The sequence below is a fragment of the Terrapene carolina genome, unplaced genomic scaffold (assembly GCF_002925995.2).
Source record: "Terrapene carolina triunguis isolate 2854851 unplaced genomic scaffold, T_m_triunguis-2.0 Scaffold95, whole genome shotgun sequence".
NCBI classification, from domain to species: Eukaryota; Metazoa; Chordata; order Testudines; family Emydidae; genus Terrapene; species Terrapene triunguis.
The window spans coordinates 40634720-40650770 of NW_020664446.1; the positions used below are offsets into that span (position 1 = coordinate 40634720).

A 16051-nucleotide genomic window follows, 5' to 3' on the forward strand; every position below is an offset into this window, starting at 1 on the left:
GCTGAAAGGGATGCACCTGACATTTCAATAAGTGGAGGTTGTAAGGAAACCTAGTTAAAAAATAAATTTTGGCTTCTATTTAGATTTCCCTTCTCTGAATTAAAGGCAGCAAATGGTACTGGTGACTATGTATGCATACCCATCAGCATGCAAAAACCGATTACCCTTCCTTCTTAGGGAAGGGAGAGATGGGGCTAGAGAAGACTTCCTTTTTAAAGAGAGTATCTCTTGTAGAGAGGAACACAAGCAACTTAAACTACAAGACCTTAAAACTACATTGTGATTGGAAACAACTCAGTGCCTAACTATAAACGTTAGGAATTGTGCAGTACTACGGAAAAGCTTTGCTTATTTCAATAGTGCAAGAGAAGTTGTATTTAGTTCAAGATTTTGGGTAGCAGAGGGAAGCAGGGTGAAGAAGAGAAGGTTTAAAGATTGCTTAGTAAATATAAGACAAATTGATTAGAAAGGAATTTTATTTTACCGCTTCTGAGAAGAAAAAAAAACTTTACAAATCTTTTTTGGATTTCAAGGATATGAGTCTTCCACTGTCTAGTTCCATTTTTCTCAGTAATAGTCAAGGCCCAACATTCTCCCTCCCTCTCCAAAAAAAACCAACCCCACACTCAAATAGCCTCCCTGAGCCCCCTCTCCCCACTAATCCTTCTGCCTGAAGGGGACTGGGTAGAACTCCTCTGGAACCCAGAAGTGCCAGTGTTGATCAATCCAAGACCAAGCATCTGCCATTCCAGGCCTCTGCACCCAGAGGCTCAAGGAATACAAATTAAATCCAGTACAGAGAAGCAATAGGAACCCAGTTCGCACTCGCTTGAGGCATGCAGTGGCCTGCAATTACCACAAATGACTAGATACATCTGAATGTACTATTACCTTGATTTTAGTAAGGCTTTTGATACTGTCTCGCATGTCCTTCTCATAAACAAACTAGATAGAGCTACTATAAGGTGGGTGCATAAAAGGTTGAAAGTAGTTATCGGTGGTTCACAGTCAAGCTGAAAGGGCATATCAAGTGGGGTCCCGCAGGGATAAGTTCTAGGTCCAGCTCTATTCAATATCTTCATCAATGATTTAGATAATGGCATAGAGAGTACACTTATAAAGTCTGTGGACAATACCAAACTGGGAGGGGTTGCAAGTGCTTTGGAGGATAGGATTAAAATTCAAAATGACCTGGACAAACTGGAGAAATGGTCTGAAGAACAGATGAAACTCAAGAAGGACAAATGCAAAATACTCCGCTTAAGAAGGAACAATCAGTTACACATATACAAAATGGCAAATGACTGCCTAGAAAGGAGTACTGCAGAAAGATCTGGGGGTCATAGTGGAGCACAAGCTAAGTGTGTGTGAACAGTGTAACAATGTTGCGCGCGCAAAAAAAAAAAAAAAGAGCAAACATCATTCTGGGATTTATTATCAGGAGTGTTGTAAGCAAGACACGAGAAGTAATTCTGCCACTACTCTGTGCTGATTAGGCTTCAACTGGAGTATTGCATCCAATTCTGGGCACCACATTTCAGGAAAGAGGTGGACAAATGGGAGAAAGTCCTAGAAAACCTATGAGGGAATACTGAAAAAATTGGGTTTGTTTAGTCTGGAGAAGAGAAAACAGAGGGGGGACATAACAGTTTTCAAAGTAAATAAAGGGTTGTTACAAGAGGAGGGACAAAACTTGTTCTCTAACCTCTGAGGATAGCACAAGAAGCAGTGGGCTTAAATTGCAGCAAGGGCAGTTGATGTTGGACATTAGGAAAAACTTCCTAGCTGTCAGGATAGTTAAGCGCTGGAATAAATTACCCAGGGAGGTTGCGGAATCTCCATCATTGGAGATTTTTAAGAGCAGGTTAGACAAACACGTGTCAGGGATTGTCTTAGTCCTGCCTTGGGTGTAGGGGACTGAACTAGAAGACCTCTTGATGTCCTTTCCAGTCCTACGATTCTATTAACTACCTGATTTGTCCAAGCAATTAAGTCAGGCATACAGTTACACAAACTGTACAGTAACCGTATGATAACTGTCCCAGCCAAGAACCACTTTACAACCAGAGATTGCTGAATGAATGCAAGTTAATGCTCATTAAATCAAAAGAACATTGCAAGCAATGTCCAGATTTTATTTTCAGGCATGCAAATCTCTCCAGCATTGTGGTTGGACAGCATCTACCCTTCTCTGCTTGTGAAAGATTTAAAGGACTGCCTACGGCTAGGCCATCTATGCTGCTCAGGAACATTCCTTTTTTCTCCAGGAACATTTGTTGTTTAAACAAACTCATTCCTCTTCTGCATGACAGAGGAAGAATGAGCTGAAGTCAGATATTTATTGCTCAAGTGACAGAAAAACCAGATCATTTATGAACTGCCAAAAAAAAAAAAAAAAGAAAAAAAGCAGCTGTACACTAAGGTCTTCATTTCTTAAGGGCTATCAAGCCCCAAGTGGATATTTCTCAAGGTGACTCCAGGAGGCTGAGAGATAAACGGGCTGCATACGAACTTGCTATAGGACCTAGCCACAAAAGCAGCCAATTTAGTCCAGCTGCATCACAGCAATAGATTCAGTATTGCTTTTACACCCATCTGTCTACATCCCCACAAGCAGATAATTCAGATTGGAGTGGAGTGGAGTGTCAGCAATGAGTGATATCATAGGAAGCTGCCCCTTTTCTTTCAGGCAGATGATCTATAGTACACAATCTGGAAGAGGAGAGGAAGGATTCTACAACAAGAATATACAGCTTCCTGCTGCCTCGTTACCACCTTAGGCCAACCTGTGCAACCAAAGTTAAGAGTTGCATAGACAATCAACTGCAGAGTGCGCACCACTGTGTAGTACGTGAAGTCAGTAGGAACAGCTGGCATGACCCAGCTTTATTTCATCATAAGTTAACAAGCAGCTGTCTGCTTCCAAACAACTTTGTTGTATGCACAGCCCCTGCTACAGTGGGGGGAGAATTAGATGAGGTCAGAGATACTATCCAATGACAGCAACAACCCCCAACTGGAAAAGGTTTTGCTGCAATCATAAGTCAAATAACTGAACTCTACTAATACACTTCAGACACAGCAATGACAAGAGACAATGGTTCTGCAGTGCAGACTTTCCAGCCTTTATATCAGACACTTCAACGCATTCCCTCCCTCCCATGAGTGTACACACTGCTTTAATTAGAAGCATAAACCCTGGATCTGAACAGTCATGAACTTTGTAACCAGATCCAAACTAAGAACCTCAGGCCCATCTCCAGTGTCAAAGTCTTCAATAGTTTTACTCCAGTGCCTTTGAATAGAGGGTTGGTCATAAGAGCACGCTTCGCTGCTTCACTTCATCAGGCCAGCCGGAGGCTCTCTCCTCTAAGTCATCATATTTGATGAATTTGCTCAGTTTCTAATAGATCACTAGCGGCCAAGTTCACATTCTTGTGTGTTTAATCAGGAAATAGGGTCCTGCTGTCATGCACAAATCAGACAGTTGTACCAGTGCAACCGCAAGCAGGATTTCTACGGCGAGTAGGGGTACCCTTCCCTGACTGACTGACAAACAAACAAACAATACATGAATAGTACTGGCATCAGGATAAGCTGCTAAATCTTGTCCCCACTGCAGGTGCTGAAGTATGAGTGGCACCCAGTGGACACAGGAGGCATTTAATCTCTGGGCAAGATTATTTAGCTCTTAGAAATAAAAGCTTGGAGAGCAGAAATGAAATTGGAGTTTGGCACTACAAGTTTCCACTGTGTTTGGAGACATGTTTAGTTCAGGCTTTTTTGTGTATTACATAATAGGGCAAACTTGATCAAATACCATGAAGTCCCTCCCAATTAGTAAAGCTGTGTTCTACAATGTGCACTCTCCTTCTGCATACTTCCACAGGGAAGAATCAGTGCTGTATCTGGAGGAGTCTTTTGCCAGTAACTGGCCCCACCAGATTCAAAGCCCCAGATGCAGACATTCCCAAAATTTGTAGCTTTGGTCCACCTTGGGGTACAACAACACTTGTAGCATCAGTTTCAGTAATAGGAAGTAAAGGCATGAACAGGAGAACACTTCCAGAGACTGAAAATTCTTGTCGGAACATAATCTTTACCAACAGTTTATTTTAAGTAGCAAAAGAGAAAAGAAAGATGGTAGAAATGTGTAAGGTAAATGCATTCACATTTAGACCTGATGTTTGCCTTTTCTTCAGGGCAATAGTCTTTTGATTTCCCTTCCAGTACTCCATAGTCTGCAGTTAAAACCAGACTTGAATAGACAGAGAAAACATCGCCACCCCCAAATAACTCACTGCCAAAACACTGAAGGAGCTGAACAATAAGAGATGGTGTAGGATTAGCTAATCCATAGGACACCTATGGGCCTCTAATACACACAGGTGCTCTGAACTACAAATTCTCTCACCGACAGCTGAAGACATTAAAGATGGAAGAGTCATCAGATGATCCTCTGCCACTGTAGGATTATTCCCATCTGTGTTAGTGCTACATCCAGATAGGACTTTAGACGTCTCACACAATACAATCCCATAGCTTCAATTTTGTTATTGGGGGGAGAGGGGACAAAAAACAAAACCAAAAAACCCCTTGACGCCTACTTATGTTCCTTGCACCATCAGCATCCTGAGCCATTCACCTCCCTCCTGCTGACACTAAGTACTTCCAGAAAGTCACCACCCTTTACTGATTGCCTGGCCATACATATTAGTTATTCTTGCCTCATCAGCACATCCAAATAATGAATAGCCAGTCAGTGTCTTCAGCTGAAGGGAATTGCACTCCTGGGGACAGCACTTCCAGGAATGATGGAGAGGAGCATGCCATCATCCAGGGAACTAACCTAATGCAGAGTATGCAGCCTGGTCAGGGACCCATGGAATCATTACAGTTCATTTCTATAGTTCTACTCTGATTGGTTCTGGCTGAACTGAGTGAAAGCAAAAGATGAGCAGCTGTTGTACTGGGCAGAGCCAATGTTAACAGCACTGATTTCAGGAAAGCTGGTCAGCCCCAGAGACACCATACCTTCAGGTAGACCGTGGACAATTTATGGCAAATTCGATATAGCTACAGATTATATAACATTGAATTGTGTGAAGTCACCCTCCCCCTAGAACATCCTGCTCACAGGAGAGCTCTACCTTTCTTCTCCGAGATGGGCAGCCTCATAGCTTGCAGTGTGGTACCTCTGTGGTCTTTCTTTGGAGCCGCCACACTAGTCTGATTCTGTCGTTGGCCCTGTTCAGCTCCTGGAAACCATGCAGGTCTCCAGTACGGCTGTATTCCAAGACTGCTGGCTGCAGAACTGTGATGGGAACACTGTAGTTCAGGTGAGGGTATGTAGCTCCTACACTGTTGTCCTTTGTGTTGCTAGCCACAATCCCTGTATGTGGGGGAAGAATAAAAAGGAGACAAAGTTTGTGAACTTTCTGGTAGCTTAAGAAGTTAAGCATTAAAAACATGTCTCCATACAACGGATAGATTGCAGGACCTAGATAGAAGCAGAACGTGTCCTTTGCTCCTTTGTATCAAGCACAGACAACCTTACTCCCCAAATCTAGGCCATCAGTGCAAAGAAAGAAAGGCCAGAGTAAGATTTCAAACTCCAAAATACAAAGAAGGATAAATAATAATGGTTAGCATTTAAATAGCTATTTACACCTGCACCATCTGAAAGAATTTTGCAAAGGTGGGTAGGTATTTTAACTTCGTTTTTTCAGATGGGGAAAACAGACAGATATTTAAGTTCCTTAGCATAAATGCTACACATTTTAATCAATACCAGAACTGGGGATAGAGCCCAGTTCGTATAAGTCCTAGTGTAGTGTCCTCATAAGAGAAGCTTGCCATTCTGAAGAGGACATAACTGAGGGGAAAATAGTGTTCTGTTTTCTAGCTTCCAAAAGGGAATTGCTAACACAAAAAGGATACGAGTACTGAACCATGCCCTTGACAGAATACACACTTTCTACTGATAAAATAGTCATACTAAAGAATCAGGTATCCCACAGCAGCAACAATTTGCTATTGAGTTTTGTGGTTATAACAGTATACAGGGAAGGATCTCCTAGCTCCATCTCATTGTCCAGCACATGCCATCAGCACTTCAAACAGCCCTGCAAGACCCTTTCTGATGGGCTCTACACTGACTAAACACGATATATTTAAAAAAAACAACAACAACAAAAACAAACACACCTGATTTCCCCCCCTCTTGTGGGGAGACTGACTGGCAATTTTAGGCCCCATTCCAGCAAAGCACTTCAGTACTTGATGTAAGTAGTCCTACGCAACAGAAGTATTCAAATGCTTATAGTTAAGCACATGCTTTGCTAGATTGCAACCTCGGGATGTGGAGGATGAGAGGAATAGTTATGTAGTCCAGCTCAGTGCAGGCAGGATCCATGCAATTCTTCCAGCACAACTCTACTAGCATTCCCCAGTCCTGGCTTGGAACTTCAGTAGCTACTCCAGCCTTGGACAGTCCCCTGCCCCCACCTACTCTGAAAATGCAGTGAAAATGTCCTATGCAAGCTCTTTCATTAAAGGCTACCAAATGTATTGAACTGTATCATTTGAGATATGCACAGAGAGATAACAAGAGACCCCCAAAAATCTTTTTCCTGGTTACCAGAACCAGGATTTCAACTATGTATTCAACGGAGTGTATTAACTTGCTTAGGCCCTTGATAAGAAAGGTTTCAGCTAGTCACAATGAAAGGGGAGCATCAAGTTCAAGTGACAAAGTATCATCTAGTGGGTAAAACAAGACTGGGAATCAGGAGCCCCAGATCCTATTCCTACCTCTGTTGAGCGTATGTGTGACCTACATGACAATCTGTATCTCAGTCTTCCCATTGGTAAGAAGGAAATAATCTTACACTAAATATGCATTGTGAGGGTTAATTTTTGTGACACATTCTGAAACCCTAAAATGGAAAGCATTACAGAAGCTTCGAGTATCATCCCCTTGTCCTACCTTTTCTGTGATGGTGGCCATAATGTGTATAATCTTTGTAAAAGAAAAAAGCTCTCTCCTGAACGGGGAGGTCAGGGGAACAGAGAAAGCACCTAACAGCATCCAGCCGTGATGATTCATTACATGACTGGCCATTCCCCTCATTTGGGGTGGGGTGGGGTGAGGGGAAGGGAGATAATATGCTTCATCTCAGTTTATTTACCAAGGAGCTTTCCGCTGTTTGTAGAGAAGAGGGCCCCCCCACTCGAGCCACCATGAATCGCACAGGTTGTCTGAAGCATCACTGGCTTGTCATCCACCGTGATCACAACTGACAAGATTCCTGATGTCACTGATGGGCCGCAGCTCTGGCCGAACACACCAAAGCCAACAACACTCACTTCTTCTCCTGCATGGAGGAGACAAACAGCAGCAAGAATCAGGTGGTTCAGGGGAGGGGAGGTAAATAAAAAGGTGAATTCATGTAGTAAATAAGCAGCAGCAGTGGATGAGCTCTTAGACAATTGTTACATGTAATGGAAGAAGTCAGGAAAAAGAGAATGCAGAATGTGATCTGGACGTAGAATGTTTGTTGTCTAATGAGGTGTCAGCCACACTTGAAGAGTCACTGGTGAAAATTTTCGAGAGCACAAATGGCAATTAGGTGCTTAACTGCCATCTGTACCTTTGAAAATCTCCCCCACCAGCCACAGCAAGGACATCTGTAGTTCTTATTTTCTGTCCAGATTTGTAACTGTCCTAGATCCCGTTTTATTCTTCTTCTGTTCATGTTTGTTTTCACAGTTTATTCCAGATTGCTACACTAACATTATACTATCGATTGCTTCCAGTAGTATACAGCGCATCACCATGCTGTGGGCAAGACACGAAAGTTTTCACTGCCCTGCAGATGTAAAACTGATCCCTACCATAAACTATAAGACATGCGCTCTCCACAACTTCTATTGTTTACTGTCCTTCAGCCAGTTTTCAGGTCACGTGACAGCATACATATCCAAGCTAAAAGTGGATGCAAACATTTGATATGGTATTTTACCAAATCTTTAGTGAAGATCAAGTATGTCACATCTGTGTTCTCTTCCTCTACTTTGCACTTTACAGGGCTTGAACCCAGTAACATAATGACTGCATGTGAGGATGCAGCACACTATGCTTAGTGATAGCACTCACAGTTTTGGACACCGGAAAGTGTTTTACTTGGAGGGAATGCTGCCCAGGCCACTAACTTTAAAACATAACCCCAGTCTTTTGATCTGTCACTTGACCAGCCAAAGAAGAGGGGACATTTGTTAAATGTCTTGCTTGCCATCTTGCAGGGTACCACCTCTTCCTACCATTGAATTAAGGTGTCAAGTGCAGCACTTCCCTTAGTACTGTAGCACAAGTCTTGGCCTTGGGTGCAACTGCAAATCTTGGTCATGCGAACCCTTGTTCTAAAGGTAAGCATAACCAGACAATCATAATCACACAGCTCTTTGAGCTTTCCCTTCTCCAGATGAGGATTCAGGCCCTTGGAGTTTGAGTTACCAGTGAGACATCCAACCCATGACCAGTGAAGCTACAAGCAGGACAGTAAATAGAAGAATAGTTACCTGCACCAAACTTGGTAGCTAAAACAGGTTTTGCAAAACAGAGTAAGCTTTCTTCTAGTTCTACCACTGCTATGTCATAGGGAGAATCATCGTTTGTAGTAAACACCACTTTCCCTTTAAGGACACAGCCCCTAAGAGCAAATACAAACAGAGTTTTTCAGTATAAGTCTGAAAATGATAGTTTTGGAAAGGAATACAGACTCCAAATCTAGTAAGATGTTGTACATCAGGTCCAGGCCTCCAAATTAACTGACTTCAGCCATTTTGTGGCAAAGTTCACTCGCAAGGAAGCAGGATTTAACTCTCCAACACTTATCAGTGTCACACAATCCCAAGAAATCCTCATATACCAATATGGTGTAGGTAAAACAAAGCTGGTCCAAGCAGATTAAATGCCCCATGTGTGACACATCCCATCACCTCAGCAATCCATGTGGTCCCCTACTTGTCCCAGTACCACATCCTGCAGGGCCCGACTGTCTCCTGCCCAGTGCCCTCAGTTCTCAGCTGACCTTCAGATTCTTTTACTGCTGCTGCCTCAGCTCCTCTTTAGAAGTGCTGAGGCAGTCCCCTGTATCCCTTGCACTGGTTATCAGGTGGGACGCAATGGCATTAGGTTGCACTGAAAATAGTAAAGCTCTTTTGAAGGCAACAGGGAAGGGATCGTTTTAAACCACCTGACAAAGCGTCCTTAGATCCAGCACCCTGGAACGTCACCTACCCGAGACTGCACCCCAGATGTATGAAGAAACATTTAGAACAGGAAGCAGGGGAAGGAATGCATCACTCAACAGGATAAGACATAAAATTCAACTTAGAGTCACACTAGCAGAGAGTCTGCCTTCTTGGATTAGAAAAATAAGACACAAAAAAGGGATATTAAGAATGCCATCTGCAACAGGTATGACCACGAGATAGGGACCTGGTCAGAGAATGGAAACTCTTCAGAGTGAGCCTCTGATCTTGGACTGACTCCCAGTCAGACACGTGTTAATAGTCCAAGCAGCGATCACTATTACTGACATACTGACTACAACAGGAGCTTGATTCAGAACAAAGTCTAAAAAGTTGCATGCAAATCTATCAGGAGAGTCACTTTTGTACAGACATTCTAAATAACTCACCTTCTCTACCACAGGGGGTTTGCAGAAGCTCTCTTGTAGTTTTGAGGATTGCAGCCTCATTCTTCCCTACATCTGAGTTTGATTCCCCTCCCACCCTCCAGTTGCACCTCTAGGCGGTTTTCCCTACAGGCCATCTATGCTACTCCCAATTTGGGTGTTGGAGGTACTAGAGAGGGACAGGAGATGCTTAGAGCCCTGCAAATCTGTGGATATCCACAAACATGGTCCGCAGATGAGATGCGGATACAAATTTTGTATCTGTGCAGGGTTCTAGAGATGCTCACTCTTTCAGTAGCAATCTGCCTGGGGCCCATGAATAAGGTATTAGCCGGGAGTCTTCAATTTTGAACCTTCCCACTGCTGCAGTCCCAAAGTGAACTTCATAACATAAATGATAACTTCCTCTTAATCCAAAGTGCTTTTAGTTAAAGAGCTTCGGCAACAAGTTGTTTACAGAATACTGAAATTTCTCCAGGTTAATACATGGCTTGTTTGGTTAGTTCATAGCATACTGTGCAAGTTTTGTCTTGCATGCTTCTCTGAAATTTGTGATTTGCACTGCTTGCTATACAGTGTAATTGTTTTAAGTGTAAAGCCAAGTAGATTTTTGAATATAGTATCCCTTCACACATTAGGCTAAAATATGTGATCAGGTGAGAACCATATTGATAAACACCAGGGACAGACAGTAATTTTAATTCATAGAACATATTTGACCTCTGGAAGAATGTATAAAAGAGATGCAGAGAATAGTGATATAAGTGTTTGATACCTTATCAAATGTAGAGGTTGCCAAGCTAAATTGCAACAGCCTCATCAGCAAAGTGCAGAGGCCTCAGACAACCATCACATCTGGTCAAAGGGCAGTTGTGAGTGATGCGTGATATTCTCCGTCTTTGGCACATCCAAAATGTGGGATCCTCTCGTTAGCCCCAGGTTTGAAGGCTGGCTGGACACTGACCCTGGCCCATACTGTATAGGTTCAGAAAGGGCCATGAATGGCATGGCAAATCAATGCTGGGTATACGCGTGGTTGGGTCAGTTAGTGTTTGATATGGAACATGCTGGCCATTTCACACCTATTATCCAGAACTGCCAGGTTGCTCAAATATTTGGATGGCAGTGTTTGTTAGGAGATGCAGAAGAGTTTTATTAGAAACTTCAACGCGGTCATTTAAGGAAGAGGCTATAGGCTGCAGTGTATGGCACTTCGCAGATTATTGCATTACCACGTCAATTGCATTGTCCTACTTACTGACTATTAAACAAAGATAAACAAAAACAAGAATCAAGACTTACTTTTCAGGGCTGTGCTGTACCCTTACACAGACACCCGAGGCTTCATTCACCACATGTCGACAGGTCAACACTAGCCTTGAACTGACCAGCACGCCAGATCCCCAGACTTGACCACATTCCACCAACACCACTGCAGACAGGAGATGCTGTGCGGGCCCAGGGCTGACTGCCATTTTCCCAACAGGCTTAGCAACCAATTGCACATGAGGCCACCAGGTTTTCATAGAACTTCCAGACCCAACCAAGGCACTCCTGACATTCTCCAGGATATGGCCAATTGAACAAACCAACGTCAATCCAACCCACTCATTGGCCTTCCAACAAAGCGGAGCCACAATTATTCCAACTAGGTTAAAACCATCTTCAGAGAACCCAAAGACCCCTCCTCCTTCGGTGCCAGGCAAGCAACGAGCATCAGTCAGAATAAGGACATTGCCTTCTCCAGCTAGGTTACTCACTATCCCTTTACTAAGAGTGTTAATGAAAATGTCTGGGCAAAATGAACCAAAAGGGGAACCACAGGCAAACAGCATGTCACCTTTCCTCAATGACTCAGCCAGCACACAGCTTACTTGAGCTATACCAGGTGAGTTGAGGTCTGGGATCTCCAGCAAGGCAAACCAATGCAGATAGCGCAAATCATCCAAGAGTGCTCCATGCTCCTGCTCATCTTCACTCCTACAGAAATGCCACTGCTCAGCACGGGTGAAGACTTTGGAGAAGGTGTCCTGGAACTCTGGGCAGGGCACCATCATAAGGAGCTTGGCCTCATGCTGCCTGAGGGTGCCAGGAGATCCCGGTTGGTTTGAAAGGGGATTGAACCCCAGAGCTGGGCTGCAGGCCCCCAAATCTTTGCCCAACACACCCTTACCATTCCCTTTGCTTCTGCTTTCTGCAGTCCAGAGAACCTGGATCTGAATATCTGGGGAGAAGCTGTTCGCCAGCAGGACGCTGCACTGGGACCATATGCCCTGCTCTGCTGCTATCACCTCCTCCAAGAGGAAAGGAGAGAAGATGGCTCCGTGGCAGACCACAATCCCTGGACTCTGGCTCAAGATGACCCCACTACAGCTCCAGGATCCCCGAGCTGGGGTCCCCACGGAATTCCCACTGGAAGCACTAATGACACAGCAAGCCCTGTCCCCAGACAGCAGCATCATCGCAGTCCCAGGCTTGGACACGGAAGCTGCCTGCAAGGACTAGACCCCTCCCCCCACCGGACGGGTGTAAGGTAGAGATGGAAGGCGCAGCAGCAGCCTCCCCTGCAGAGGCGCGGGTGGCGTGTGCGTGGGACAGGGCGCTGGGGAGGTCACCGGGCAGCAATAGCGCCCGCTACGAGCAGAGATGGGCCCGCCGGAGGGGCGGCGTGGGGGCCACACAGAAGCGACAGCCCCGCCTACGTGGGCAGAGGAACTAGACGCGCCACAGCTGGGGCGCTGCGGGAGCAGGTACCAGAGCCCCAGGCGCACGGACTGTCCGGGCCGCGCGCCCCGGGGACTCCCGCAGGACAGGCTGGCTGCGGCACGAGAGCCAGGAGCACTAGCCAGTCACCTCCCGGAGGGGGGGATTAGCGCCCGCCACGCACGCGGCCCCAGCACTGAGCGCCCACCCTCCAGACCCGCAGAGCCAGCGTTCCAGCCCTACTAACTCCGCCCTCTACTCACGTGAGCCCCAAGGGTTTCATTTTATTGGCCGCCCCGTCCGCGAGCGAGCGGGGATTGGTCGGCGTGACTCAGGCTCCTACGCTGCGGGTGGCTGCCCCAGGCCTAACTCTGCGCTGGGCCCGGTCGCAGTTGCGGGCCTTGCGTGGGGCGGGGCGAGTGTCCGCGGGAGGCCACCCCTGACGGCGCGCTGCCTGCTGGGAGCCGGCACAGCCATTCGCCGGCTGCTTCCCGCATTGCAACGTGGCACCTCGCGCCGCCTCCGCCGGGCGCCATCCCGGCTCCAGCGTGGCGCGGACCTCGGGCCACGGGTAGCTGGGGGGCGCGAATTGCCAGGGAGGGGCGAGATACGCGTGATACAAGGGGAGCCTGGCTCCCCCTGCCCTGCAGCAGCCTGCAGGGGCCAGGGACAAGCGTTTGAGCTTCACAACACTCCGAAGAACTCTGTGAAGGTGGGAAGCTTGTGTCTTCCCCCAGCAGAACTTGGTCCAATAAAATACTACCTCGCACTCCTTGGCTCTCTGGGTGTTCTTGTGATCCACATACACATCCCACCCATGCCAAAATCTCAGCAAGATTCTGACCTCAATAATCTCCTGTGGCCTTGAGTTCCTTGTGTCAGCTTTACTTTTCCCACCTTTTGTTTTTATTGGTTGGTGCCTTGTTTTTGCACAATGAGAGGCTTTCCTGAGGGTAAAATCTCCTTTTTTAAAAGCTGCTGAAAATATTTCCTTCTAGAAGATATACCAGATGGATTGACTCCTAACATACGCAGTAAGGATAAAGACCCTGATCCTGCAACACCTAAGGGAAAGAAGTTAAGTGAATAGGTCAGCAGACTGATATTTTGTGACCTTTAAATAGTCAATGTTTTGCATGTTATACTGAGTGGGCAAGTCAGTATTCCACCCTGGTCCTAGGGCCTGCCAGGGATATTAGTTGGCAGCTCCTTCATGGAGCCATGAGCATAGGTGTGTACTTCTTTAGCACAGTCCACCCCCCTCCCCAACACCTGTACCATCTCCAGCATGAGGGAGACCCTGGTGGTGCATATCTACCTCAAGTGAACCAGAGTGCAGCCCCTTTTCTGATTTTTACACAGCTGTCTCGTTCAGTTCTGGCTGCACTTTTCCTCATACTTTTATTTATGCACACCCCATTCGTGGCCCCAGGAAGTCATGAGACCTCCTTGTCAGCCTCCTGCTAGCACTGGCCAAGGTGGCCATCTATTCCACCAGGAGGAGGATGCTGGATGGCGCGGTGCTCAGTGACCGTGGGGCCTATTTCTGCTCCTCTCTTGGTTCGCATATCTGGGCAGAGTTGCTTTGGGCTACCTCCACTGGCTCCGTAGGCACCTTTGAGGAGCAGTGGGTGCTGTCCAGGGTTCTCTGCTAGGTGTCCCCTTCTGGATCCTCTATTTTGAACCTTTGACCATCACTCCTGATCCACTTTGTCATTAGTTGCTTCTGAGTTTGTTTGAGCCCTGGGTTCAGTAGCTCCTCCCCTTAGGCTGAGGGAGAGGCCCCCCAAAACCCAAAAGGTACACCTAACTCCATCCACCTCCTCACAAACAACTTGAAACATTTACTAAACACCCTAGTAACCAGAGGATTAAACTGATGATGGGTCCCTCCTCCAGAGGTAACACAAGTGAAATAATCAAGCCCTTGACCCACAAAAAAACTACAGCAAGCAGTAGCTGAACAATGATTAGTGATAGGGGGGAGGGGGAATTAATACAGTCTCAGTTACTGAAGAGGGTTGATATTGCTAGAATTGTGGAGGAGCATTGAATAAATACTTAACATCACTTCCTGAAAGAATGTGACCAGTATGTCCCTCTTTTCTATCCCAATAAAGAGCTCTGCTCCTACCTTGGCGCATGAAACCCAGTGAAAATGTTTCTCTAGCTATTCTTAGCATAATTCATATAGTATTTCAAGGGCTAAAATTAGAGTTCTAGTCTAAAAATATACCAGACTACAGCATTTTAAAAGGCTTTAAGATGCTTGCTGTTGAGAGTCTATTTGAGGCAGTCACATTGTTTGCCATTACAAAGGCTTCCCTGCACTGGATTTTTGTGTGCGTGCATGCAGCTACACCAGTGTAAGTCTCTGTGTAAACACAGAACCAGTATGACTTGACTAGCCTTCAAACCAGGTAATCTGCACCAGTGTAAGTAATTTTATACCAGTGCAGTGGGTGTAGGCTAGGGGTTTTCACTAGTGAGGTGGATGAAAATAGCATAGACAGGCCCCAAGCATTAATTCCCACTAATCCAGAAGAGCTTGCTTTTTATCATATTACTGTAGGATTCTCACCCACTGTTGCCTCTTCTAAAAGTTAGAATACATGTTAGGGAAATGTTAGTACGACACTTGTAGTAGGGAAGGCTTTTGTAAGATCTTGAGCTGTGAAACCTTTAAAAGTCTCAGCATAGACTAAAGCATACGGTTATTGCTATCTCCAGAGCAAGACCACCCAGACATTTTCAATCCAGGAGAGAAAATAGAGGCAGAGTTCTTACTACTCTGCCAGTTTTTCCCAGTACAACACAATCTGCAAGCTTCCTTTTGTATTCACCATCTTGCCAAGCCTCCCTTGAGAAGCCACAGCGTAACAGAGCTCTTGCTTAGCCAGGAGTTAGCTTGCAACCTGAGCTTATAGATGAAACCAGGATGGGAACAACTCAGACCCAAATCTCTTGAACGTGTCACTAGATAAACAGAAAATGCAGTTATTTCATTTTAAAATGCCTTGAGAACATTAGTTGTAACATATTACTTGATCAGGATTAAAAACTTGGAATATTTTAATGTTTCAGTGAGAGAAAAAAACCTAGAAGACACCAAGACTGAAAGTCTTAAGGGAAGGACAGTAAGTTAGAAGGAATGCACATTGTCTATCTTCTGGGTAGAGCAGTAAGTGAAGGGAGAGCAGTAAAATAATGAGAATCCGTTCATTTTCTTCCTCTTCACCAATAATTTGCCAGACCATAAATTCTGCCTATGGAAGGCTAAACTAGATAAAGAGTTTGTTGTTTACAAAAAAGAAATTCAAATGTATTTATATAAGTCTACATACATTTGAGGGATGTAAACCCCACATGAAAAGAATTTGCATAATAAGAGGAATAGAAGCAGGAGAAATAAAGTCAAGAAAATCTCTCTTGCAATTAATCTCAAAGGAAGTGGAAGCCACACTGCCTAGCCCATTTAAAAGTAGATGACCAAATACTGAACAACCTGTACTATCAAGAAGATGGAGTAGGAGCAGTAATAGATATTTTCCATACCTGATTCACTTATTTACATTGCTTTCATTTTACATTGGTGAAGTCTCACTAAGTCAGGAAATTCTTTTAATATATTTAAGACCAGGAAGCTG

At 45.1% G+C, this 16051-nt stretch overlaps 1 protein-coding gene across 2 annotated transcripts in view; it reads right to left on the reverse strand.

Annotated features, from left to right (window-relative positions):
- The window catches only part of TYSND1 (trypsin domain containing 1), a 32242-nt gene extending 20031 nt beyond the window's left edge, over positions 1 to 12211 (reverse strand). The window contains exons 1-4 of one of the 2 annotated variants that reach the window (XM_024201863.3): positions 11004 to 12211; positions 8581 to 8711; positions 7191 to 7376; positions 5151 to 5392 (exon numbers count right to left, since the gene is read on the reverse strand). In XM_024201863.3, coding sequence (XP_024057631.2) covers positions 5175 to 5392; positions 7191 to 7376; positions 8581 to 8711; positions 11004 to 12163 — 1695 coding nt within the window. In that variant the 5' untranslated portion in view covers positions 12164 to 12211 and the 3' untranslated portion in view covers positions 5151 to 5174. Of the gene's footprint in view, positions 1 to 3927; positions 5393 to 7190; positions 7377 to 8580; positions 8712 to 11003 lie in introns of those variants that run through there. The other variant, XM_029911337.1, reaches the window with a different exon arrangement.
- Positions 12212 to 16051: the final 3840 nt, after the last annotated feature.